At 39.4% G+C, this 27,922-nt stretch overlaps 3 protein-coding genes across 6 annotated transcripts in view; all 3 read left to right on the forward strand.

The window, feature by feature from the left end:
* The window catches only part of LOC116308395 (E3 UFM1-protein ligase 1 homolog), a 31,602-nt gene extending 29,828 nt beyond the window's left edge, over positions 1-1,774 (forward strand). For 2 of the 3 annotated variants that reach the window (XM_089037930.1, XM_089037931.1), the window contains exons 16-17: positions 983-1,074; positions 1,352-1,774. In XM_089037930.1, coding sequence (XP_088894056.1) covers positions 983-1,074; positions 1,352-1,730 — 471 coding nt within the window. In that variant the 3' untranslated portion in view covers positions 1,731-1,774. The remainder of the gene's footprint in view (positions 1-982; positions 1,075-1,351) is intronic. The other variant, XM_089037932.1, reaches the window with a different exon arrangement.
* A 1,061-nt stretch (positions 1,775-2,835) lies between these two features.
* LOC116287448 (ATP-dependent RNA helicase DDX18) lies at positions 2,836-12,357 on the forward strand. Of its 2 annotated transcripts, XM_089037538.1 has the most exons (14): positions 2,836-3,117; positions 3,197-3,266; positions 3,612-3,686; positions 4,291-4,432; positions 5,163-5,263; positions 5,997-6,196; positions 6,519-6,633; positions 6,996-7,135; positions 8,415-8,576; positions 9,165-9,317; positions 9,881-9,994; positions 10,609-10,665; positions 10,994-11,171; positions 12,068-12,357. In XM_089037538.1, the coding sequence occupies exons 1-14, from the start codon at positions 3,082-3,084 to the stop codon at positions 12,205-12,207; spliced, it is 1,683 nt and encodes a 560-aa protein (XP_088893664.1). In that variant the 5' UTR covers positions 2,836-3,081; the 3' UTR covers positions 12,208-12,357. The 2 variants fall into 2 exon arrangements, with proteins under 2 accessions (XP_088893664.1, XP_088893665.1); XM_089037539.1 differs by having other exon boundaries at positions 2,837-3,266.
* Positions 12,358-12,473: 116 nt separating this feature from the next.
* On the forward strand, positions 12,474-27,551 carry LOC116287444 (NFX1-type zinc finger-containing protein 1). Its single transcript, XM_089037537.1, has 9 exons — positions 12,474-12,927; positions 14,363-17,096; positions 18,333-19,348; positions 19,736-19,869; positions 20,608-20,803; positions 21,124-21,402; positions 22,615-22,754; positions 24,368-25,259; positions 26,161-27,551. Exons 2-9 carry the CDS (start codon positions 14,453-14,455, stop codon positions 27,094-27,096), a joined length of 6,237 nt encoding a protein of 2,078 aa, XP_088893663.1. The 5' UTR covers positions 12,474-12,927; positions 14,363-14,452; the 3' UTR covers positions 27,097-27,551.
* Positions 27,552-27,922: the final 371 nt, after the last annotated feature.

Here is a 27,922-nt window from a genome sequence, read left to right on the forward strand (position 1 = left end):
GCTAGAAAGACTGCATGTTCTAGTCAGTAAACTGTAAATTTTGAATGAACTAAGTTCAAAACTCGCGAAGATATTATTTTCGAAAAGTGTGAATTTTGTAAGATAACATTTGCTGGTAGGCACTCTTGCTAACCAACGAATGTTTTTATACCAAATTTCGCGGACTTTTGAAAAAAAATCATATCTTCGCGAGTTTTGACTTTACTTCCTTCAAGCTTCACAATTTTACTAATTCGAACATGCTATTTCCAGCTGTGGTAATTTTTCGTCTATCGTTAGCTTTGGATACCTTTGGAATTCACCTTTTCGGTGCTAGATTGGATTGTGTTACGGCCTCCAAAAAGTTCGAACATTGTTCTGGATTTCCATACAAATTCACTGACTTTAAAGAGAAAATTTAGGTAGATTTCTTTAGTTGGCTCTCTTAACAGCAGTAAGAAAAGCTTCAATCAAGCTAGAAAAATGATTATTTACTTGTATTTAGAGAACTAACTAAACATTAACCAAGTAAATAGTTCATTTAGAGTCGGTACATTGTAAGGAAATTCGAGAACAATGTCCGAACTTTTTGGTGAATGTAACACAATGTAAAACAATTTAACGGCTAGCGCCGAAAAGGTGAATTACAAGCATGATAAAGATCCATACGAGTCTTATATATCGAGACATGATTAGCAATAGAATAGTAAAATGTTTCTGGTATAGACTCCTTGCATTGAATTCCTAGAGGAATTGTTCTGGGGGATAAAATAATAGGCCGTCTTTTCTTATACAAAAAAATACATTGTTTTGTCGAGGGACTCAGTTCAAGGGGTCTTTTACTACTACTTAGTCCTGCGTTTCGTTCCCTTGGGAAATTAGGCCCTCCATAAGGGTACAGGGAAGAGTAATCAACTTCAAAAAGAACAAATAACAACAACAACAACAACAACAGCAGTAGCAACTGAATGAAAACAAGCGATATCATTATTTCTTTTTTTAGGAGACTTCAGATTTCTTCAATCAGTTTGAGGTGGTTTCAGGTCCGGATTTGTGTGAATTTATGATCAAGAAACTGGACAAAAAGAAAGAAAAGTATGTGAAGTGTACTCTTTTTAGTTTTCCATTCTTTTTTTCTTATGGAGTTCCTTCCTTCCCAGGAGCGGAGGCAGTCAAAAATATATAGGGGGGGGGGGGGACTGAAGGGGGGCTACAAACCCCCATTGCCCCTCCCTGGATCCGTCCCTGCTTCCTTCCTTCCTTCCTTCCTTCCTTCCTTCCTTCCTCGATTTAACCCATCAAAAATAAAGCCACACCAAACGTTCAAAATTTTCTAGTATCATAATCAACATCACGTTATTCTATTTTCTAGACAACTTGCCATCGAACACAGAGCCGCTCTTCAAGAACAGCTTCGTCAAGAAGACGAGCCCGCAATGGCTCTTCATCTTGTAACGGTCTTACTATTCCAGCACTTCACTTCTGTTCCTATCCACGCCCCTGGCCGATGTGTCCCACAAATCATTTCGTTCCTCGCTTCTCATTTGACCCCCGAACAGCAAGAGACGTTGACTCGGTACCAGTCCCTTGTAGTGAAGCGTCTGACAGGTGGTCCAGTTACGGACGAGAGTGAGCCGGGTGAAGAAGAGGCTTGCGAGAAAAGCGCTGGTGCCCTTTTAGAAGAAAAACTCCAAGAAATCAAAAATATGGCATTGAATATTAAGAAATCTAACAACAAAGAAGAAAAATAACCAACATACCAATAAAATCAATGCAAATTTAGAAAATCAGCAAATGCCTTTGAAAATGTATTCTTCATTTGCACGTTACGTCGCCGCGGCCATGTTGGTGGTATTTACCAACAAAAGATTCCCCATTAGCTTCCTTTGTTAATACTATCAATCTGGCCGCCATTTCCTTTTCTTGCAAACCATCAATAACAACCTTTAGTCAAATCCAACAAGTGGTCTATCATCAATGCTGCGTTCTGATTGGATGAGCCACTACTATAAGCTATAGCCTACTGGTAGCGAAAAGTGCTGGCTTTGAAAAACAAAACATCGAATTGAACTTTAATTTATCAAAACTTGTTTGCATTTATATATTTGACCTACTAGAGTTGGATTTAACTAAAACAATTAGTCCTCTTGCCCCCGACAACACACTATTACCACACACACTAAAATCCACACTCTCGTGCGAAAACTTTTACTCAAAGAAACTTCCAAACTTGTTGTTGGTACAAACAGAGTCGAGTACGGAACGGCCGTTACTAGTAAAGAAGTAACGCTCATCGGCTATTCAAACCATTTGACCTTTGGAAGAAAACGTCTGCATTTATAACAGCGAAGGAGCAAGGACACAAGATAAGTAAACAAGTATATACGTTTAATTTAATTCAAATAATCGAAAGGAGAAAAAAACTTTAGAAGTCCAACCACGTTCGGTGTCCTAGTGCCCTTGTTTGAACCAATCAGCGCAGTAGTTCACTACTTGTCCAACAATGAGAATGCTTGATTAGCACTTTCACTGTCACGGCGTGATGGTACCGTGAGCTTTTCACTGTCGTATACGAAATAGAAACCAGAAAGTGTAGAAATTGTTGGTACAAACTGTGTGAACTCGATTCTACTTGCGGATAATGCCGAATCAAGGTTGTGCAATAATACATGAGAATTTTTCTTTTTGTCTAGCAACAAAACCGCAGTAAGTTTTGGTCATAACACTAGAGTGCATTCAGTCAATTTTATAAATAGTCAGATAAATTTATCTAACTTTAGATAACTATTTAGTTGACGTCACCTAAAATAGTAAAAGCGCGCCAAATAAAGGTCATGCTAATCCGGGGGGGTTTGTTTTACCAGATGAGTGAATAGACATTCATTTGTATCATCTATTCTCCCCCTGATCTCAGTAGCGTTTTACTCGTAGTTTCAAATTTATGTGAGGTCAGCTAATAGTAACTTACTTATCTAATTTAGGTGACGTCAACTATTCAACAGTTTGACTGAATGCACTCTACAACACTAAACTATGACTTTTCAGAATTTTCAGAAATAGAAAGTGAAAAATTACTCTGGGCTTCCTGTGTTGAAAAGTTGTATGATGCGGTCAGCGGATAACCCCAACGAGCAGCTCGTAGGTTCACGTGTTGGTTTTGTGAGTTTTTAACTTTTTTTTTTCCTCTAAAAAAATATACTTTATCTTCAAAATGGAGAGTCATATACGAAAGTTAAAGAAACTTAAGAAAAGAAAGGAAAAAATGGCCCAAGAGAAGCAAAAATCGGGTGAGTATTTTCAAAGTATTTATCGTTTTAATCGAAGCTATGAGTAAGAAATATTAAAGGTAAAAGTTAAATTTCTTTAAGTGTTTTTATGCGTGTTTACGAACTATTCTTTCGTCATTACTGCACTACTTCTCCATGTTGGCTTCTTTGTATGATAGTATTCTAATTATAGATAAAGTTTTCTTTTCCAAATAGTTGAAGTCTTGCGCGAAAAACAAAATAATATATAATAAACAATTTGAAGAAGTTGGTTCGCTACACGTGCTTTATTTGTCAGTATTCTTGGATTTTTTGGATTTAAATCGCTCTAATTTGGGGCTTTTCTGTGCTTTTTTTCCCCTGTAGTAAAACAAATCGAAGAAAGTAAGGAAGAAGCTAAGCCTGATGGTGAAGAACATGTTGAAACTCCTCTTCCAGCTGGTGAGTGGCATTATAAATATAAATCATAAATTACAAATTGTGCCAAAAGCTATTTGAACACACATAGTCTTGGTGTAATATAGTTTAAGTACTGGCCTCTCACTTCTAAAGTTCTGTGGAAGTCAAGGATGGTGTATTAATACATTGCACTCACCTCTTATAACAAATTTCTGGGATCTCTAGGTTTTGATTCCTAGACTCGCACCATCAAATGCAATGTAATAGTCACCCCCCTTCTGAAATTCCTGGATCTGCACCTGCTTGGGCCTCGATCTCCCTTGATCTGTAAGGTAGCCATGCCCTGACTTAGATCAGCCCAGAGGATGCTTCAGGGCTTGATCTGTGAGTTAGACGTGCGCTGACTTAGATCAGCCCAGAGGGTGTTTCAGGGTTCTATTTGTGAGCTAGCCATGCCCTGACTTAGATCAGCCCAGAGGTTGTTTCAGAGTTTGATCTGTGAGTTAGCCATGCCCTGACTTAGATAAGCCCAGAGGTTGTTTCAGGGTTCTATATGTGAGTTAGCCATGCCCTGACTTAGATCAGCCCAGAGGATTTTTCAGGGTTTAATCTGTACTTTATAAAAATTTGTACTTTTTATTCCTAGACACAGTTCTACCAGACAGTACTGAGTTTAAATCACTGGAAGGGATGGTAAGTGAGAAGACCCTGAATGGAGTGAAAGAGATGGGCTTCACGCACATGACAGAAATACAACATAAGAGTATTGCTCCTCTGTTAAAAGGAAGGTAAGATAGAATGTTGGAATTATATTTTGAACTTTATTATATAGTTAGGATAGTATAATAATAAATTATATAGCTTTATTAGTGAACAAAGCACAGTGCTGACACCATCTACGCAGGCAAAGTGCTGCTAGATCCTGCGATCATCTTTATTTTATGTTTATTGTAAATAAATTTAATATCTTAATAAAATTAGTAAGTTCTATATGATAAAATGTATAAAGCAGCTTTTTCCGTGCTTCGTTCTGTAATAAAGCACTTAGGAAGCACTTCCTTACACTTCCTTCATGCATACGTCACTTCCTGTGTGCTTTATCATACTGAAAAGATCACAGAAAAAGCTGTTTTATTTGTTAAATATATTAAACTTAATTCACTAGTTTCTTGCCACTCACTAAATGATAGACCCCTTGTATGTGATGTCAAAGCAGCTCAATCTGGGGGACAAAACAAAAGAATCTTCTGAGAATTGGAAACCTATTGTTATGTCCTCTAAATTGAGTTGCATTCCGACATGATGTAAGGGATTTATAGTTCCTTTTGGCTTGGCGTAACATTTTCCAAATTCAGACCATAAATATCATTCTCTTGAGAATAAGACTCTTTTTTGAGTCTTATTAATTAATATGATAGAGTAGCCTTTATTTCAAAACATTAGAATAATAATCATTAAAGGTTGTACATCAACGAGACTGCCATGTTAAAGATGACATTTTGTTGTGCTCATTTTCAGAGATCTTCTTGGTGCTGCTAAGACCGGTAGTGGTAAAACACTTGCATTTCTCATACCTGTAGTTGAGCTGTTGTACAAGCTGGGATTCAAATCACGAAATGGTAAGACATGCTAGAAAATAAAAACATATGACCAAAACCTAACAAAATGTGATCCATTAGATTAACAACCACAAACGGCAAGAACATATTTACACAACTACCTACAAGAACCATTGAAATAAGATAAATACACCACAAGCACTACCACCAACAACAAAAATGCTGTCAACATTGCCAGTGCTAGAATAATCATAAAATTTAATACACAACTGTGTACCTCGCTCAAGCTTAAACTTTTTTTACATGGACTTGGTTTAAGTAGTCAACCTTTTTCTTCTCCCTATTCATGGAAGGAGAATTTGTCCAGCACAAAGACAGTGCAAGCATCTTGCAACCAATGAAGTTGCGAGTAGGCCACTTGTTTCCCTTGCAAGGGTTTGATTTCTGTTTCGTGCCAAAACTGCTGCCAATGGCTGTTTGATAATATTCTGCGAAGCAGAAAAGAAAAGTCATATTAGGATTTTTAGAAAATATAACTTACTTATTACCTTTTTGGAATAGATGTAATTCATAATGGTGCAATGTTTTCCTTTCAGACCAAGTGTCATTCTCTTCAGAATAAGGTTCTTTGTTTGAGTTGTACCCATATTCATGATTGTGTCTTCTCATTTGCAACTGTTAAACAAAGAAATGATACTCAAGGGAAGTGACCTGTGGTTTTTTTATGGGAAAATATTGCACTACGACAAAAGATGTCTTTTTGATATTTAATTTCGATTCAACACATCATTAGGCACTGGCGTAATAATCATATCTCCAACACGCGAGTTATCTCTTCAAACCTATGGAGTAGCCAGGGATTTGCTAAAAGATCATAACTTCACATATGGCATAATAATGGGTGGAGTCAACAGAAAAACTGAAGCAGAACGTCTACAGAAGGGCGTCAATCTGTTGATAGCAACTCCTGGAAGGTTACTGGATCATTTACAGGTTAGTTCCTTTAGACCTTTTTTGACATACCAAACTTGGTGCATTGTGGTTTAGCTTGGGTAAAAACATTTAGTTCATCTTGCTTATATTATGATGATTAAACCCAAGCTAGACCAGAATGCATCCTGTTTATAGAACTTATGAAATGCCTAATGGTATGTAACATGCTAACTACAGGGTTGGGCAAATCTAAGAGAAGGGTGCAGGAGATGTGCACCCTTCCCCGTCCCCCAGTTACTGGTTCAAGGCCCTCAATTATAAGCTCACCTTAGGGCTTTACTTATGACCAGGTGATTACAGTACATTTTTTGTTTTCTTCCAGAACACTCAGGGGTTCATCTTTAGTAACCTGCAGTGTCTAGTTATAGATGAAGCAGACAGGATCTTGGAAATAGGATTTGAAGAAGAAATGAAACAAATTATCAAAATCTTACCAAGTAAGCTGAGTCTTTACTCTAATTAGACATAACTTATTTATAAATACAATTGTATTGTATTAGGACAGGTCTATTATTGGGTCAGGGAGTCAGGTATTTATCGGTACCAGTACATGTATGTACCCACCATCTTAGTCACTAAAATTGCGTTCTGTTTTTGACTGTTGTTTTGATCTTGTCCCTCATTTGATGCTACAAGCTGGAACTGTCTATTATCTGTATTACTCTCTCTATAAGGTCTCCCTAAGTTTTATTTTTGGGCTTTTTCTTCAAGATCATCTGAATTGATGAGAAATACTTCTTAAAGAGCTAAGAACCTCTTTGAGGAAATTTTTGATTTTAATTTTTTTCTAACGTTTCAGGTAAAAGACAAACAGTTCTTTTCTCTGCAACACAAACCAAAAAGATCGAAGATTTAGCAAAACTGTCCCTTAAACGATCACCACTGTATGTTGGAGTTGACGACCACAAGGAAACGTCAACAGTTGAAGGACTAGAACAGGTAAATTAAGAGAGGACTCATGCTGGAACCCACAGATGGAATTGCAATGTTTGACATGTTGGGCCCTTTGAGGGAGGAAAACCAGAGAACCGGAGAGACCTAAAAAACCCTACTCACATGTGATGTGGAGTCCAGGAATGGTACTGTAACCTCAAATCAAAAGATAGACCTAACAAACTCTACTCACTTGCCATGTGGAGTCCAGGAATTGTACCCTTGAATCAAGAGATAGACCTAACAAACTCTACTCACATGTGATGTGGAGTCCAGGAATTGTACCCTTGAATCAAGGGATAGACCTAACAAACTCTACTCACATGTGATGTGGAGTCCAGGAATCAAACCCTCAAATCAAGAGATGGACCTAACAAACTCTACTCACATGTGATGTGGAGTCCAGGAATCAAACCCTCAAACCAAGAGATGGACCTAACAAACTCTACTCACATGTGGTGTGGAGTCCAGGAATCAAACCCTCAAACCAAGAGATGGACCTAACAAACTCTACTCACATGTGGTGTGGAGTCCAGGAATCAAACCCTCAAACCAAGAGATAGACCTAACAAACTCTACTCACATGTGATGTGGAGTCCAGGAATCAAACCCTCAAATCAAGGGATAGACCTAACAAACTCTACTCACATGTGATGTGGAGTCCAGGAATTAAACCCTCAAATCAAGGGATAGACCTAACAAACTCTACTCACTTGCCATGTGGAGTCCAGGAATTGTACCCTTGAATCAAGAGATAGACCTAACAAACTCTACTCACATGTGATGTGAAGTCCAGGAATCAAACCCTCGAATAAAGGGATAGACCTAACAAACTCTAGTCACATGTGATGTGGAGTCCAGGAATCGAACCCTAGAATCAAGGGATAGACCTAACAAACTCTACTCACATGTGATGTGGAGTCCAGGAATCAAACCCTTGAATCAAGGGATAGACCTAACAAACTCTACTCACTTGCCATGTGGAGTCCAGGAATCGAACCCATGAATCAAGGGATAGACCTAACAAACTCTAGTCACATGTGATGTGGAGTCCAGGAATCAAACCCATGAATCAAGGGATAGACCTAACAAACTCTACTCACATGTGATGTGGAGTCCAGGAATCGAACCCATGAATCAAGGGATAGACCTAACAAACTCCACTCACATGTGATGTTGAGTCAAGGAATTGAACCATAGACCCCCCGAAGTGAGAGGCTAGCGCACTACCACTACACAACCCTTGATTCCAGAATTTTTCTAATGATTGATTATTTTCACCAAGGGTTATATTGTTGTGCCGTCAGAGAAGAGGTTCCTGGTTCTCTTCACATTCCTCAAGAAAAACAGAAATAAGAAGGTTATGGTGTTTTTCTCGTCTTGTAATTCAGTGAAATATCATTCTGAATTGCTGAACTATATCGACTTACCAGTACTAGACATTCATGTAAGTAAGAAAGGATGTCGGCATGTAGTTATCAAAATGAAAAAAATGGTTAGCTGAATAGAGTGGGAACATATGGTACTGACATGCTTTATGTGCATGTTTATGGTACAACAACGTGTAACATTGAAATGGCTTTCCATTGTCTTTATAGTAATGATATGATCATGAGTAGGTATGGCGTACTGTCTGCTGCTGGCACTCCTGTTGCTGTTGTACTTGCTGCCGCTATCATTGCTGTTGTTGTTCCTGTTGCTGCTGTTAATGTGTTTTTGATATAGTATAGTAGTAATAAATTATGCGTTCGGTGTGTATAATGAAGTAGAGAATAAGAGAAAAATATCAAATGCCCTTGGCAGGAATCGAACCCACATCTTCGGCATGTTTTTGATAGATGTTTTTTCACATTGCTGCTGCATTTGCTACAGCTGCTTATTTTGTTGCTACTGCTTCTGTAGCTGCTGTTGTTGTTGTTGCTATTGCTGCAATTGCTTTCATTGCTTTTCCTGCTTCCATAGCTGGTTTTGCTCTTGCAGTTGTCATGGAAATAAATTGTGTTTATGTTAGATAAAATATTCCACACCTTTCCAGGGAAAACAAAAACAACAAAAAAGAACCACAACGTTTTTTGAGTTCTGCAATGCAAAAGCAGGGACACTTTTGTGCACAGATGTGGCTGCAAGAGGTCTGGATATACCAGAAGTAGACTGGATTGTACAGTATGACCCCCCAGATGACCCCAAGGTTAGTTTGCCCCTTCTCATTATGAAACATACTCATCAGTCATTCATTCAGTCAGTCATTCAGTCACTCAATCACTCAGTCATTCAGTCACTCAGTCAGTCATTCAGTCATTCAGTCTGTCAGTCAGTCATTCAGTCATTCAGTCAGTCAGTCGGTCAGTCAGTCATTCAGTCAGTCGGTCAGTCAGTCAGTCATTCAGTCAGTCAGTCATTCAGTCAGTCAGTCACTCACTCACTCAGTCACTCAGTCACTCAGTCAGTCATTCAGTCAGTCAGTCAGTCATTCAGTCAGTCAGTCATTCAGTCGGTCAGTCATTCAGTCACTCAGTCGTTCAGTCACTCAGTCACTCAGTCAGTCACTCAGTCATTCAGTCAGTCTGTCAGTCAGTCAGTCATTCAGTCAGTCAGTCAGTCAGTCATTCAGTCAGTCTGTCTGTCAGTCAGTCAGTCAGTCAGTCAGTCAGTCAGTCAGTCAGTCAGTCAGTCTGTCAGGCATTCAATCAGCCAGTTAGTCAGTTGCTGGCATTTTGTCATTCATTCATTCATTTATTATCCTGTCTCCAGGAATACATTCACAGAGTGGGTAGGACTGCACGAGGTGTAGATGGCCAGGGACATGCTCTGTTGTTTCTTTTACCGGAAGAGCTGGCTTTCCTTCGATATCTTAAACATGCCAAGGTAAATATGATACAAAAAGTATTTTATTTTAGTTTTTTTGAAAGAACAATAGCCCTTTTTACCTTGACCATAATGCTTTCCCAATTCTGACCATGTGTCATTCTCTAGAGTCTCATTTCTTTGTTTAATGGTTGTGCATGAGAAGACACATGAATAGGGATACAACAAACATAGAATCTCATTCTCTAGGAATTGACACCTAGTCTGAAATGAAAAAAACATGTATTGTTTTTTAACAGGGTTTGTATTTCTTCTATCAACTTTGAAAAGTGCATGAATTTATTGTAAAATCTAAGTTATAGGCCTTCCAAACCCTTCAAATTTTATGGATTCTGCTGTGTTCCTTGATTACAGTCCCTGATTTGCTCATATTGGATTAGCGTCATACAGTATTAGTGCCATTATATTCACAGTTACAAATGGTAAAGAAAATAATGCACAACTTCAATAATACAAACACCTTGAAATTCCACAGACTTTCACTAGAATAAGTTTTCCTACTCAAGTACATGTATATACCAAAGAAATACTTTGTGAGCAAGTAAAAAATGACTGATAGGAAAATGTATTTGCTTACAAACCACTGAGTAATCTTTATTTCCTTATTTTCTTAGGTTCCATTGAATGAATATGACTTTTCTTCTTCTAAGATTCTTAATATACAGTCTCAGGTAAGATATGGAATTCTTTTACCAAGGTCTTGCTTCTCTGTTGTTGTTGTTGTTTTTTTTTTGTCAACATAGCCTTTGTGTTCCTTTTTCTGATCGCTGCCATCTTCACCATCACATCATCATCACCATCAACATCATCTTCATCATCATCACCATCATCATCAGTCATCATCATCAACTAATCATCACCATCATTACCACCACCACCAACATCATCACCATCACCATTATCACCACCACCATCAACATCATCATCACCATCATTACCACCACCACCACCACCATCATCATCATCATTTTAATTTGTTGTCATTTTTCATAATTCCAGTTAGAAAAACTTATTGAAAAGAACTACTACCTTCACAAGTCAGCTAAAGACGCCTACAGATCTTACCTACAAGCTTATGCCTCACATCAACACAAGACCATTTTCAACGTTAATACTCTAGATTTACAAAGAGTTTCTCCAGCCTTTGGCTTCACTTGTCCTCCAAGTGTCAGCCTGAGTATCCTTTTGATCTGACTGATTGCTTAGCAAACTCAGAATCAATGAGAACCAAGGGTGGTGTTGGTGATAGTTCACTCACCAGCAAGTGGATCCAGCCAAAAATATAAAAAATATAGGGAAGGAGGTAACCGAATTTTGTGAATGACAGTACAGAATTTAGAAAAAATATTTAAAAATATGCTTTTTATTCATGGCTGAATGGATGCTATAGTCCCTCTTTGCCCCTCCCTCAATCCTCCCCTGCTCACCTCTTCCCACTGGGGTCTCTGGTTTGATTCCTAGACTGGGCAGCACATATAGAGTTTCAAGTTTGGAAGGTCTCAACCTTTATCCAAGTTTTTTTCTTCGGCTTCTCCTGTTTTCCTCCCTCCCCAAATCCCTATGCACAAAATTCAAATTTGATCTGTGTGTTAGCTGGGCCCTGACAAGCCCAGAGGTTGTTTTAGGGTTCAATTTATGAGTTAGCCATGCCCTGCCTGAGATTAGCCCAGAGGTTGTTTTAGGGTTCGATCTGTGAGTTAGCCATGCCCTGACTTAGATCAGCCCAGAGGTTGTTTCAGGGTTCAATCTGTGAGTTAGCCATGCCCTGACTTTGATCAGACCAGAGGTTGTTTCAGGGTTCAATCTGTGAGTTAGCCGTGCCCTGACTTAGATAAGCCCAGAGGTTGCTTCAGGGTTCAATCTGTGAGATAGACATACCCTGACTTAGATCAGCCCAGAGGTTGTTTCAAGGTTCAATCTGTGAGTCAGCTATGCCCTGACTTAGATCAGCCCAGCAGAGGTTGTTTCAGGGCTCGATCTGTGAGTGAGCCTCGCCCTGACTTAGATCAGCCCAGAGGTTGTTTCAGGGTTTGATCGAAGTTCAAGATTAGTTCCTTAACTAAATTTTTTCAGATGTTCACAGTAGCAAGGGAGAGCGAATCCAAAGACGAGGAGGAGGAGGGGGGTTTGGTTACAAGTCCAATCAAACCCAAAACAAAACGATGTTCTTCAAGAAAAAGAAAGGCAAAGACAGTAGACAATTCTCTAGATGAACAGTATCGTGTTTTATCTCGATATTCTATTCCTCCTTCTTACCAACCCTTTTAGGCTGTAGTTTTTTTTTTTTTTGCTATGGAGCCATGAAATGTTTATTTGCAATTGAGATTATAAAGAACGGTAATAGATAAAGATATGATACTCAAGGGAATGATTCGTAATGTTAATTGGGGAACTTTACGATCAAATATTGTTACAGATCATTCTTTCTCTCTCACACACACTTTTCTTTTTTCTTTCTTTTTTACTCTCATTTTCTCATTCTTGACTATTTTTTAGTGGTTTTCTAGATTAATATGATTTAAGAGAATAATTTTAACTCTCTTTTTGTAATAATCTTTGGAAATCCACAAAACTTGTTTTTTTTGGAATCCAAAGGGAACCGACCCCACTCCAGGAATCCGGAATCCATTCCAATCCATGGTTCCTGATTTTTTCGTAAAGGCCTAAATAACTCTTATTTATCACTTTTTTTCGTCTAACCATATTCAAAAAGGTATAAATATAAATAGATGTTTTATGCTAAATTCGGATTGATCAATAGAAAATGAGAGCAAAAAATACTTCAAGTGAGGAGGGATAAGTACCAATATAGTATTGGGGGAGGAGGGAGTGAGTCGTTTTGGAGCCATTTCCGGCTTTCATAATTCCTAGAACATACGTACGAAACCAGTTGATGCAGAACCAATAAGTCCGAAATTTCACTTCACTAAAAGGTAAGATCGTCTTTATTCTACCTAAAAATAATGATATTTGAGTATGAATGTGAAATTTCCATACTAATTTGAATTAGTTAAAATTTCCGGCGAAATTTTGCAGAGATTTGTGGTATTATGAAGTATTTTGTAGGACTTGGAGAAGCGTATTTATTAGCTTTCCAGCCTTATGCAGGATGTAAAATGTTTTAAATCTTGAATAAGCTAGAAAAACGAAACCGTTTGAACGACATTTTAAAAAGAAAACTGCTACTACACGAGCAGTAGACTGCAATCTTACTTCTCTAAAGGGATTTGAACGACTCGATTAAATATGTAATGAACTGTGATGTTTTAAAAACGCCGACGATCGAAGTCCGTTTTGAAAATGAGAATATGTGTGCAGCCGGCCTTTTCTCTTTAGTCCCATATAAAGAAAAAGACCGTCTGAAGAAGTCTATCATTAAGGAATTTCTTGTTTTACTTGTTAAATTGAAAATATGTAAAATATATTCCGCTAAAATCTAATGCAATGTTGCGTGAAACTGCGACATCCTTCAGTTGGTAGGCAAAATTTTACAAAGATTGTGACTTGCATTGTCGATAAATTTAAAGCCTTTTTATGCTTGGCATTATTTCTTATTTCCAAGATCTCTTTTGGGCTAATTCAATTGTATAGAAGTGTTGTTGAAGTATATCAGTCAATTTTATAGCTTTCTCTGTAGTCCTCCTACCACTGGTGGGGGGAAAAATCTTAGAACGGGCTAAATTCAAAAAATAACCACAGAGCGAAAGAAGTGCTATTTCTCAATGATCGGGTAAAATTTCGAGGCTTTATTTCACGTTTCAATGATTTTATTGGAATTTTTAATTGAATCCACATATATTTCCTTATAACATGACACCACAGAAACCAAGCTAGGGCTATTTGTGCTAATACGCAAACATTCTTAGTGTCTACGTCACACAACCTTCCCATTCCAATGAGAGGGAGGGAAAATTTGAGTGACAAATCCACTAGTATCCCAGAATGCATTGCGAGAGATAACATTTTTCCATTTATTAAACAGCTAAACTCAATTTTTTTGGAAACTGAAAAATCCATTTTACTTAGATAAAGTGTATGTAGTACCGTTTAGCGATATCTGTTTCTAAATTCTTTAAGAGATTTAAAGATCTCGTCAAAATACTGGAATACGTTTTGAGTAATTTCAGCCAAAGCAAACAATAAGCGTGCAAAGGCACTTAGCTACTTTTTTCTGTTGCACACGGTGAAATTTGACAAAGTTTGTGTAAATACTTTTACATTTCGCAACCCGTTGGGAGATGTTTTTGCAATGAAGAACCGGTAAATAAATAATGGATGCACAAAGCACAGAGGGAATTTCGACTCAATTTGCCAATTTAATTTGAAAGCAAACCGACTCATCGATCAATTAATTATCATTATTGACAGGTGTACGACAGTTATATTTTAGAATGCCTTAGTACGCAGAGGCTTGGTTAGACGAAGTGTTCCCACGCTGTTGTTGTTGAAATTATTGAGATGGATTCCTCGAATCTAGATAAAAGACAATTACAAGACTTAGAAAGTCTGCCATCTTTAGCCAGCCCATCACGTGTTCCAGCCAGATCATCACGTACTTCAGGTACTTCATCACGTGCTCCAGCCAGCCCATCACGTGCTCCAGCCAGATCATCACGTGCTCCAGCCAGATCATCACGTGCTCCAGCCAGATCATCACGTGCTCCAGCCAGATTATCACGTACTTCAGGGATTTCATCACGTACTCCAGCCAGCCCATCACGTGCTCCAGCTACTTCATCACGTGCTCCAGCCAACCCACCACGTGCTCCATTCAGATCATCACGTGCTCCAACCAGATCCTCACATGCTCTAGCTACTTCATCACGTACTTCAGCTGGTTCATCGCGTGCTCCTGCTACTTCATCACGTGCTCCAGCTGGTTCATCATGTGCTCCAGCTACTTCATCACATGCTCCAGCTAGTTTATCACATGCTATAGCCAGTACGTCCTTTGCTCCAACCGGCAGTCCTCCCTATTCTCCAACTTCAAGAAAATCGTCAAGGTTTTCCAAACGCGATAACCGGGAAAAATCCTTGCGGAATGTATCAGAAAGGTCAAGTGTAAGCTTACCCTCTCAATCAAGAGAATGGTCTCCAGCAAAATCAGGAAACGCAAGAGGTCGGAAAAGACATTCGAATAATCAATCAGCCAACCATTCTGCAAAACGACGGAGATCCAGTCCCAACGTAAAAACGGAGAATCCTCGAAAACGCTCTCCAGGTCAGTCTAGTACGAGGCACCAAGGAGAAAGAAGAGGAAGAACTATAGAATCTGGAAAACCACACGTTGAAAGCCGAAAGCGCAAAAATGATGCAAATGGATGTGACGAAGCGAGGGATGTGAAGCGGAGGGGTAATACAAACCGTGCTGACGACCTCGATCTCAGAGAAGGGAGTGTCGTGAAACCAATATCGTTCACAGCTCTGAAAAAAATTTGCGATATCACTGAGAACGATGAAGCTATGCTGGAAATCTCCAAAATGGCAGAACGATATATTGCTCTTCTTAATTCCACAGAGAAAATTCGTGAAGAACTTTTTATGCTGATCATCGATAGCCTAGTGAAGATCTTAAAGTCGAAAAATCGTCCAACTCAAGTAAAGTATATTCTTTGTCAAACCCATCAAAAGTTCCTTGTGACCCATCTTACTCCTTTTATTCTGACGTTGTCGGATAACAAAGACCAAAACTTCGAAGAACTTATTTTAAAGCTCGTCACAATCATTGAAGTAATGCTGCAGCGTATTCCGGCTGAAGTAGTGTACAGTGTACCAATATTCCAATTGCAGGGTGTGGCAGAGCAATTTCACAAGGAAGGCCTAGTGAAAGATCACGTCAATGATCGAATAAAGAAAACCAAAGTCTTGTGGGTAGATGTGAAGGAACGAATTGCTAATAAAGGTAAAAACGAAAACCCACCAAATGACTTTCGAGAGTTACGTGTTGTTCCAGATTACAAGGACTTTCAACCTGAGACGAAACCTTTTATACGTGCCAATGTCATTGACAAGGCTTACATTAGCGTTGAGCATTATTTAGATGTTCAGTTTCGACTGCTTCGGGAAGATTTAATCATCCCTCTAAGAGATGGAGTAAAACAGCTGCGAAAGGAGAAAACGATGTTGGAAAAAGGATCTCAAGGAGATCGTAAGACCACAAAGAAGAGACGACAGGTATTTGTCTATCAAGATGTGAAGATCCTTAACCCAGTGTGCAATCGTGAAGGCGGTGTTTATCGAATCTGCATCGATATAAGCCATCCAGCTTTGCAACGAGTGCAATGGAAAAAGTCAAAAAGACTAAAGTTCGGCGCCCTCGTTTGTGTTTCTCCAGATTCTTTTCACACGTTATATTTTGGCTCAGTCGAGGAGCGTGACCCAGCAGATTTGAATTACGGAGAGCTACAGATACGTTTTGACAACTGCAATGGGCAACAGATGCGTTATTTCATAGAAAACAAGACAAGTTTTCAAATGGTTGAAAGTGATTCGTATTTTGAGGCTTACAGACACAATCTCAGTGCCTTACAAAAGTTAACAGACGAAAACTTGCCTTTCAAGGACTATATAGTTTTCGGCAATAAAGATGTCTTACCACCAAAGTACCTTCTTGAAAATGCAGAGGAGCCGAAAGAACCAAACGAGGAAGAAGGAGATAGAGGAAAGGTTGCACACGAGGAAAGTTTGTCGACTGTCAAGGAAACAGAGAATGCAAAAGATGATGACGAATTGTCGGAGGGCGAATTGGATCCCGCAACCGTTTACTTTGATTTGAAAATCATTTGTGATCCAAAATATTCAGAAGACTGCGACCAAAATATGTCGAGTGTCCCAGTGCTGGAACTTGACCAATGGCCAAACAAGGAAGTATTAGGACTTGATGAGTCACAGTACCGTGCATGTCAGCTTGCACTCACTAAGCGCTTTGCGCTCATTCAGGGTCCACCTGGTACCGGTAAGACTTACGTAGGGCTGAAGATTGCACATGCTCTACTTGATAACCGAGATTTGTGGAGTGGAGAAAACAGGTCTCCTATTCTGATGGTGTCCTACACCAATCATGCCCTGGACCAGTTCCTAATGGGCTTGAACAACAAACAAGGTTAGTTGCGTCGCTACACTTTATTCCTCTCCTCTCCTTTCCTCTCTTAGCTTCTCCTTTATTTCCCGCCCTTGTCTTCTGTTCTTTTATCATTTATAAATACATTATAAGCAAACAACAATCAGCAGCATATGCAGGTAGCAATTAGTAAGTTAACAATAAACATTAAACCCTGTCGTATTTTCAAACACCTGAGAGATCTCGACGTACTACAATGGCCGAGAGCGGACATGAAAAAAGTCAAAGTAAAGAAAGTCAAAAGTTAAAAAGTCAAACTGATTTAGGACCATATTACAAAGTGAGTTTGTCTCTTTGATCAAATTCCTCTGTCATCACCGCATTTGGCTTTAGTTGGAATCGATTTTTCTCATTATTATTAGTACTCACTATCTCGCTTCTGATTGGCCGAGAGCCTTCAACCAATCCCTAAAACCATGTCAACTTGACATGATAACTGAATTAATTGGTATTCAAATACGCTTGCTATCTTTTTTAAAGAGAAAATTAAATCTTTATTCTTAGGCCTAGGCAAACATCGAACTTTCCATGCACTGAACTCATTAAAAACAATGCGATATCGGTGATAATGAGGTGGGGGGGAAAACCAGATGAGAATGAGGCGGCATTCTTTGATGTAATCAAGTTCGGTGCATGGAAAGTTCTGACTAGCCTCGTGTTCACGTGGAAACATAAAAGCGTTTTCACATGTGTAAGAGGCTAGTCAGTCGCTAGTCAGTCCAGAACAATAGTTATTCAAATTGGTCGCCATATTTCGATTCGGTGTATAATAAAGCAATTATTGAATTCGGTTTTATTAAATTATCAAGACCTCGGGCTTTTTGTATATCGGCCACAGCATACGGCTTCAGCAGATAAAACGACCTTGATCTTCTTGATAAATTATACGACATCATTTACCACCCCATCTTATAATTGTTTAATATCGCGGAGGTCATGAGTTCGATTCCCGTTGAAGCTTGAAATCACTTTTTCAAGTCTTTCTTTACAGCGTTCGCTTAGATCGCTCATTCACTGTGATGATCAACACATCTATCATTATTCCACTTAGTTCTACCCATTCAATATTCACACATAATTGTTTAATATTTAATTGTTAAATGTTCGTTTTCTTATTTGTGATTGATATATTCTCATTTCCCCTGTCTATGTCGTTACGCCTTAATTTGTACAATGGTGCAGTAGCATTACTGAAACTACTTTGTTGTCTTTTCTCAGGAATAGTTAGAGTCGGCAGTCGTTCTAGAGTAGAAGAACTTTACAATTACAATTTGAAGATGTTAAGGAAAAGGAAACATCATGATGAGGATGTTGATTTGTTATATCTTCGAGAAAAAGATGGTATCCGTCGAAAGATAATGGAAATTGAGTCGAAATACTTACCAAAGGAGGCAGCTTCCCTGCTAGCTCAGAGCAATAAAGCCGTTATATCGCTGAAAGGACTGCAAAAGTTTATAGAGTTTGAGCATTTCAAAGCGTTAAAGCCTTTCGAACAATGTTCTTACGTTCAGATGGATGAAGAATTGCTGAGGTGGTTAGACATTGAGATCCGTCCCGCCAAAAACCGTGCACGCAAAGAAGAAGACAAGCAGTTCCTTAAGGAAATCCAAAGGATGTCGTCCTTTAGGGAGTCTATTGACGAAGATATAGAAGTAATAGATACCGAAAAAGGAAAGTTTTTCCCTGCTTGTTACATCGATGACGCTGTTGAACCAAATAAGCTAAGAGATAGTCTCGAGAATTCTTACATCATGGCTGAAAGAAGAGAAATTGCAATTGATGACATCTGGCAACTCAGGCTTGATGAACGATGGAGACTCTATCGACTCTGGCGAGATCGCTTGCAAGATGACTGCCAAAAACGAATCATAGACAGCCAGGATACAGGTTACGAGACAGAGCTAAAGAAACTGCAAGAAAGCAATGAAGATGTTGACTTCAAAATCTTTCGGAATTCCAGAGTTATTGGCATGACAACATCTTGCGCAGCGAAGTATCATTCACTTCTCCAGCGAGTCAAACCAAAAGTTGTCATCGTGGAAGAAGCTGCTGAGGTGCTTGAGGCTCACATCTTGACGTCACTTCCGTTGGATTGCGAGCACGTGATTCTTATAGGAGATCACCAACAACTGAGGCCAAGCTGCACGGTGTACGAGCTGGCAAAGAAGTACAACTTGAATATTTCTATGTTTGAACGGTTGGTAAAACTACAGATGCCTTGTGTGCGGTTGTCGGTGAGTACGGTTGCAATGTTTTAAATAATTTGGAATAAATATGTTCATACCCTTGGTCATGTGCTCCAATTGATGTAACCCTCCCATACCTAACCATGAGATATTCTACCCCTACCCTTGGTCATGTGCTCCAATTGATGTAACTCTCAAATACCTTAAGCATGGAATATTCTTCACCTACCCTGGGACATGTGCTCCAATTGATGTTACCCTCCCATAACCTAAGCATAGAATATTCTACCCTATCCTTGGTCATGTGCTCCAATTGATGTAACCCTCCCTTAAGCATGGAATATTCCACCCCTATCTTTGGTCACGTGCTCCAATAGTCTATCTCCCTTTGGCTTCGACAACCTCCTTTTAAACATATCATTATCACTATCACAGGAACAGCACCGTATGAGACCAGAGATCGCATCTCTTATGAAGCATATCTATGAAGACCTTCAAGATCATCCCTCTGTTAAGGAATATGACAATATGCGAGGTGTGGAACATAACGTTTTCTTTATCGACCATAGGTAAGTAGATATCTGAACGAATACAAACGTCACGTTTAATTCAGCGTAACCCTCCTCAGCATATTTTATGCGCCATTTTTCAATTATCCCTTTCACAGTTCCCTGCGCTATCTTGTCCAAGGTGTTTAAAAATATAGTTTTCATTGCAAAGTCACCTTACTTGCTTCGATGCACAGGCACAGTTACCTTTCAATATAGCGCAGGGGAGCTGTGAAAGACACTATTCGCAGATTGTCTAAATATCTTTGTCCGACTGAGCCAAATCTCTCGATTTACCCTCCTCATCTTCTCCGATCCATATCACATGGCTCTCACAAATATTCCTTGTTTTTATGGGCATTAAATATTTTATTGTGTTAAACATGTCATTGCTGTTTCGCCAGAGTCATTGTTTAACATCCAAAAACACTACTTTGTCCTGAAACGGAAGCATACGATTCTTCGCTTGTCTTTGAAAACTTGTATTCCTGAAACTATGAGGAGGGTCCTCCATGAAGGGGTAAAGTGGGAGCTGGGATTCGCCTTTTTTGGCCTGCAAAATTGAATTTCATGGACTAGGAACAAAACAAATCAAAAATGGGAATGAGGATTGAGATGTGAGCAAAACAAAGACTTGAGTTGTGAGATTTGGTCAAAATGGGGGCTGGGAAATGCGATTAGGGCCCCCCTTCAGGACCCTCTATAAGGAAAAAACATGTAAAATAGATGAGCTCATTATATTTGCTTTACACTACACAGACATCATGAGGATAGCAGTGAGGATTCCTTCAGTCATTTGAACGAACACGAAGCTCAGTTTCTAGTAAGGCTTTGTCGGTATTTCGTACAACAAGGCTATGAACCAAGTCAAATAACCATCCTCACACCCTATCTTGGGCAGATGTTCATGATCAGAGATCACATGACTGAAGGCGATGACGATTTGAGAAAGCAGGTATAAGAACTTTAAAACATTTTGGGACGGAGTAAGAAGCAAGCATCAGTTATGTTTATCAAACATTACCATGAAACACACTCTGGGCTGAACTAAGACCGGGCACACAGAAAACTCACCAATCAAACCCTGAAATATCCCTCTGGGCGATATTGGTTTGCGGAGGGAGGAAAACCCTACCCTGGGTTCCAGATGAAACCCACAGCCAAGAATTACTGGAGAGAGAGCCTCTGCATGGAGAGCAAGGCAAGGACACGCTCTCGAGGGTTGAAAACATTTACCCCATAAGTATTCTCTATTTTTTTATTCATTCGAACTAGACGCGGCTAACGACCATAGACAACTACCAGGGTGAAGAGAATGACATCATCCTGTTATCCTTGGTGCGTAGCAACGACACTGGTCACGTGGGATTCGTCAATGACATCAACAGAGCATGCGTGGCATTATCGCGTGCTCGTATGGGTCTCTACGTCATTGGAAACTTTGAACTTTTGACATCAAAGAGTGACATATGGAAGAAAGTTGTAGATGATTTAAAGAAAAGGGGGCAATTTGGTCAAGAGCTACCCATTAAATGTCAAAGCCACAATAGCAAGGTAACCAATCTTGCATAATATATTTCATTTCAAACTTTCGACCAATGAAGGTGTGGAAATAGCACATTTTTGGAATAAACGATTAGCAAACGTGGAGAGAGCAACTTTGTATCATTCAGTTTTTAAAAAATCGACAAAAAATTCAACCTTTTAAGATTAGATATTATTATGTTTGGATTATAAACTTTGCTCCATATATATATATACCCCTTGAATGTGATGTCAAAGCAGCTCAATAGACCCCTTGCATGTGATGTCAAAGCAGCTCAATAAACCCCTTGCATGTGATGTCAAAGCAGCTCAATAGACCCCTTGCATGTGATGTCAAAGCAGCTCAATAGACCCCTTGCATGTGATGCCAAAGCAGCTCAATAGACCCCTTGCATGTGATGTCAAAGCAGCTCAATAGACCCCTTGAATGTGATGTCAAAGCAGCTCAATAGACCCCTTGAATGTGATGTCAAAGTAGCTCAATAGATCACTTGCATGTGACGTCAAAGCAGCTCAATAGACCCCTTGCATGTGATGTCAAAGCAGCTCAATAGACCCCTTGCATGTGATGTCAAAGCAGCTCAATAGACCCCTTGCATGTGATGTCAAAGCAGCTCAATCTGAAGGACAAAACAAAAGAATTCCAATCTCATAAAAATTGGAACCTATCGTTTTGTTCTTTAGATGGAGCTATATTTCAAAGTGCTGCAAGGGGTCTATTCTTTTTATTACCTCTTTTATTCCTTATGAAGATTTACTATCCAGACGATCTCGCCTCGAAACGCGCAAAGGATCATTTGTCAAACCGAACAGCTCCTAATACCCAGTCTCCTATTTCATAATATCTCACGGTATTCAAAATGGCGGCAAGTGACTTATTTAGTGACTATTACAACAGAGATTTTTCTTACTTTTATTGCATTTATGTTTTGTTTTTATTAATATTAATTGCTGATAGGGGAAGAGGGAGCTTTTCTGGTACATAACGTATGATCTTTTAAAGTAAAGTTATTTCAGGACGTATTTTAAAAAGGTTGACTCGTAATAAGACTCCATTTTGAAACTCATTTTTAAACTTTTGGCGATGCAACAAAAATGCTTCTGGTTGGTTAATAGTAACCGGAAGTGCGTGGGCGAGATCGCCTGCTATGACGAGGTAGGGAAAATTCATAAAATACTACACCAGGAATGTACTTTTTTAATTTTGAATAATCGTTACAGATTCTGTTGAAAGAACCCAAAGATTTCCTGGAAAAGGTACCATATGGCGGATGTGATGTGCCTTGTATGTGTCGACTGCGCTGTGGACATTCCTGTAAACTTTCTTGTCATCCTTTTGATAAAGAGCATGAAGAATTCAAGTAAGTACGAATGGACCATGAAGCTACTATATCCATACAGGATACTTTCATTAAATTTAAGACTACCCTTAAACAACCTCAGGGCACGGCTTACTCACACATCGATCCTTGAAATCTCTGCCGGGGCCAAACAATCCACTGCCACATTACAGGTCGCACTGGAACTAATATCGTTTGGTAGAAAAAACTATCAAATCCTACCCACATGTGAATCTTAGTTAGGGAAGCTCAAGACCCTAGAAGCCGGTGAGAGGTGAGTGTATTAAATAAATAAATCACTTTTATTTAAGTGTCTAGTCGTTCTAGCTTTCGCACACTTTTCGCTCACACGCACTACCACTACATTTAATGTTTTATGCACACAACGCTCGACTCACATGTTGATTTTTACGGAGGGAGGAAACCTGAGAACCCGAAGAAAACCCTCGTAGCATAGATAGATGAGACAATGCGCCATATGGGATGGGCTCGGATATCAAATAAGAACAACACATCAGACAAACTCAATTACCACTACACCACTCTTGATTTCCCTTATTCATCCTTCACTACATTCTCGTACCCACAGCCTTAGATATTTTGATTGAGAAGGATTTGGTAGCACACAAACCGGAAGACCCAGATTCTAGATCGTCAGATATGCGCATGCTCCACTTATCCTGACTTCCGGTATAAATTTGAACCGTTTATTTCTTCAATACAAAAACAATGAAGGTTATTTATGCATTCTTTATGAAACAATTTATTTGTCTGTAATTAATGGTTTGAAAAAATAATCAATTTAGCGAGACCCTTTGGTGTGTATAGTATACTGTAAATTTGAGAGGACCAATTTGGCCCCAGAGCGCCATTTTGGCTTTTTCAAAGTAGTGCTATCTTAGCCCAGGCTAGGGCCAAAATAGAACAATGCCATTTGGGCCCTAAAGAAGTTGCATTTTGGTATGGGTCTATCAGTACTGTTTTGGCCCCTTCAACTAGGCCAAATCAGGGGGAAAATCCATATAAGGGCTAAAATAGTCCCAAAATCACAGCTAAAAAAATAGCCCCTACCGGTATAGTTCCAAAATAGCCCTATCCGATTTTTAAAATGTTTAAAGTATTCCAATATCAGATGATTATGATGAAATAGATGATTATGCAAAACATTAAAACCAATCAAATTAACGGTCAATTTGTGTGTTACCAGAGCCTTCGATCATTTTGTTAGAAAGTTGAGAAGGCTTTGAGTACGAGAATGCCCTTCACTATATCTAGTAATTTTGATAAAACTATAAAAGACTTAGAGTTTCCTGAGGGAGGATAATCCAATAAACCAATATAAAATATTATGTAAAGACTCCATTCACTCGTCCTTTTTTCACGAGTGTAGCACTTAATATAGCCAGTGGCTAACAAAGCTGTGGTTCTCATTCCATGATCGAATTGGAATTTAGGAGTTGATTTTTGGGGAGGAAGGAAAACCGGAGAACCCGGAGAAAAACCCTCGAAGCACAGGAGAGAACCAACAAACAACTCTACTCATATACAACAACGAACCCGGCGGGACTCGAGCTCGGGTGGCATTGATGAGAGGCGAGCTCAATCTCTATACTCACACAATATTCTTTTATTAGATGTCTTGAACAATGTGCAAGAACAATAAGAGGATGCGAAAATGGACACCTTTGCGAAAAGGAATGCTCGGAACCTTGTGACTTTGACTGTAACTATCCCGTCGATAAGATACTTCGATGTGGTCACACCAAGAAAAACGCACGATGTAGTGTTAACATCCAAAGGCTCGAGTGTGACGTCAGATGCGAAAAGAAACTTAAATGTGGCCACCAGTGCCAGGCGAAATGCGGCAAGTCCTGTACTAAAGCCTGTCAGGAGCTTGAGAAGCGCAATGATTGGCCTTGTGGACATGAAGTTACTATAGCTTGTTCAGCCACTCCCTTTGATTGTCCTGGTCCTTGTGGCAATCCTATCTGTGACCACATATGTTCTGGGAGTTGTGGAGAGTGTCTGCAAGGAAGAGTCCATCGACGATGCATGAAAACATGTGGTAGAGTACTTGTCTGTGGTCATGAGTGTCGCGACAAATGTACCATCACTTGTCCGCCATGCACAAACAAGTGTGAAACCAAGTGCAAACACAGTGAATGCAGAAGGAAATGCGGTGAGCCTTGCGTTTCTTGTACTGATCAGTGCGAATGGAAGTGTGAGCACTTCCAGTGTAGCAAGAAGTGTGGGGAAATCTGCGATAGGCCACGCTGCGACGAGCCGTGCCGTAAACTACTACAGTGTAAACACAGATGCCGTGGTCTGTGTAACGAACCTTGTATCTGCGTGGAGTGCGAAAAGAAAGAAATACAAATCCTCTTCGGAACTGAGGACTTTGATGATGAAACTGTGCGCTTTATTCAACTGAGGGGATGCGAACACATCTTTGAAGTGCGCGCACTTGATCATTGGATGGATATGGGAAATGATGATCAAACGGAACAAAACTCCATACAACCGAAGGTATATATATACATCTCTAATTCACGACTACAAATAATTAAGCCTTGAAAAAATTCATATGCATAAACTTTTCCTGGCATAACTGCAAATCGAGTAGCATACCAAACAAGAATAACCCTGTAGCAACCTTCAGATGATCTAAGTCAGGGCACGGCTAACTCACAGATCAAATCCTGAAACAACCAATGGTCTGATCTAAGTCAGGGCACGGCTAACTCACAGATCGAACCCTGAAACAACCACTGGGCTGATCTAAGTCAGGGCATAGCTAACTTACAGATTGAATCCTGAAACAACCACTGGGTTGATCTAAGTCAGGGCATGGCTAACTCACTTATCAAACCCTGAAACAACCTCTGGGTTTATCTAAGTCAGGGCATGGCTAACTCACTTATCAAACCCTGAAACAACCTCTGGGTTTATCTGAGTCAGGGCATGGCTAACTCACAGATTAAACCCTGAAACAACCTCTGGGCTGATCTAAGTCAGGGCACGGCTAACTCACAGATAGAACCCTGAAACAACCCCTGGGCTGATCTAAGTCAGGGCATGGCTAACTCACAGATCAAACCCCGAAACAACCACTGGGCTGATTTAAGTCAGGGCATGGCTAACTCACAGATCAAACCCTGAAACAACTTCTGGGTTGATCTAAGTCAGGGCACGGCTAACGCACAGATCAAACCCTGAAACAGCCACTGGGCGGATCTAAGTCAGGGTATGGCTAACTCACAGATAGAACCCTGAAACAAATTCTGGCAATGACCTATATACAGGTAGAATTTGAGGCTTCCTTGCTTAGTTAGAAAGTTATATAATATGCAAACATCTAATGGTAATGTTATTATTCTGTTTATGTATTGATGATATTTATTTATTAATCCTAATGATTTTTATTCAGGTTTGTCCAGGTTGCAAAACGCCAATACAAACCATGATGCGTTATAATAATGTAATCAAGAAACAGCTAAAAGACATCGAGAGAGTTAAAGGAAAACTGTTTAAACCATTAAGCGAAGAACGAAGATATAAAGTGCGCAAAAAATTGACCCAGTATCTCCGTGATGCTAGCAGCAACAGCATCAGTAGTTCTGCAGGGCGAAAACGAAGACACGATGAGGTACTCTTGAAAAGGATTGATCAAGCAAGGAACCTCTTTGAAATCACTAACATTGGAAACCAGGTGGAATTGCTAACGCGGTGCCACACGCTCATCAAGAAAGCAACAGAAACCAAAGCCAAAATTGCTGATGAAAAGAGCGCAGAAATGAAGGATGTGGATTTGGGTATCTCTGTTTTAAAGTTCCTCGAAGAAAAACGCATCGTTGGTTCAGTTGAGCGGGAGATCACAGACATCGAGCTTGAACTGAAACGACAAAAGGTTGTCATTGAAATATGCAGCCTTTTAAGTAAAACAGAAAGCCTTGATATTTCACTTTCCAGTGAACACAAAACCCTGTTGGATAACATCAGGAACTCGCTGTCAAAAGCCTCTAGCAATGAAAAGCCAGAGTTGGACTCCTACTTAAAGGAAGTCGAAGAAATCCGCTCTACATATCCTATTGCTCCGCCAACACGTGAGGAGAAGGACCAAATAATCAAAGTCATGGGGCTGTCCAAAGGTCATTGGTATAAGTGTCGTCAGGGACATGTCTATGCTATTGGTGAATGTGGCGGTGCCATGGAAACGGGAACATGCCCAGAGTGTCACGATGTTATAGGAGGAGCCTCTCACAGGCTTGCAGAAGGGAATAAAGTAGCTACCGAAATGGATGGTGCTCGACATTCTGCCTGGTCTGAGCAGGCTAACATGGGAAACTATGATCTGCAAGAATAATACCACATCCTTGTATTTGACTGTTTCTTTTGCAGAAGGGAATGAAGTAGCGTATGTGATGAAAAACGAAGAAATGAGCTAGGAAACTTAAGTAAATAGTAAATAAATTCATATCTTATGGATATGTACACTGTATCGTACTAAAGCATAGGTTTCATATAACTGTAATCAGTGTTAATACAGTAAATAAAGTAATATTTTTATACGACTTAAGAATAGACAAAATTAGTTGTTGTTTGAAGATTGCTTTTTTGATTTTTTTTTTTAATTCTTCATCAAGATTTTCCAGATTTTTGAACCAGCAAATTTCACATTAATTTTTCCATAGTTGGTTCTTGCTTAAGGTAATGAATAATTTGACTTTGATGTAATCGTGAAGAAGTTGCGCCCAAAAAAAATTGATTGAAAATCTAGGAGATTACTATGGATGATCAATTAAACAGTTTTCATCTAAATTGCATTCTATCCCTTATATCGGCTAAATCTTAATCAGACTTTTACACCGAATGAGGGTCGACCAAATTAAATGACTATTGTTCTGCGCTGACTAGCGACTGACTAGCCTCTCATACATGTGAAAACGAGGCTAGCCAGTCGCTAGTTGCAGTGCCTGAGTGAAAATATACTGAATGTCAACAAAGTCCTAAGAATGTTTTTAAAAGTGTACTGATATTCTAGCACCCTTAGTTCACTTTTGTTCTTAAATTGGCTTCTGTTCATAAAATGTCCTTTGGAATCGCTTGGCACTTCTTAAACATAATAGGAATCGCGAAGCAAATCAGTGCAAATTTGTCTACGAACTCGACTCCCTGCGTTCTTTTCTCAT

Source organism: Actinia tenebrosa, unplaced genomic scaffold (genome assembly GCF_029948245.1).
Source record: "Actinia tenebrosa isolate PJP-AT-01 unplaced genomic scaffold, QUT_ActTen_1.0 PGA_scaffold5__44_contigs__length_20552954, whole genome shotgun sequence".
NCBI lineage: Eukaryota > Metazoa > Cnidaria > Anthozoa > Actiniaria > Actiniidae > Actinia > Actinia tenebrosa.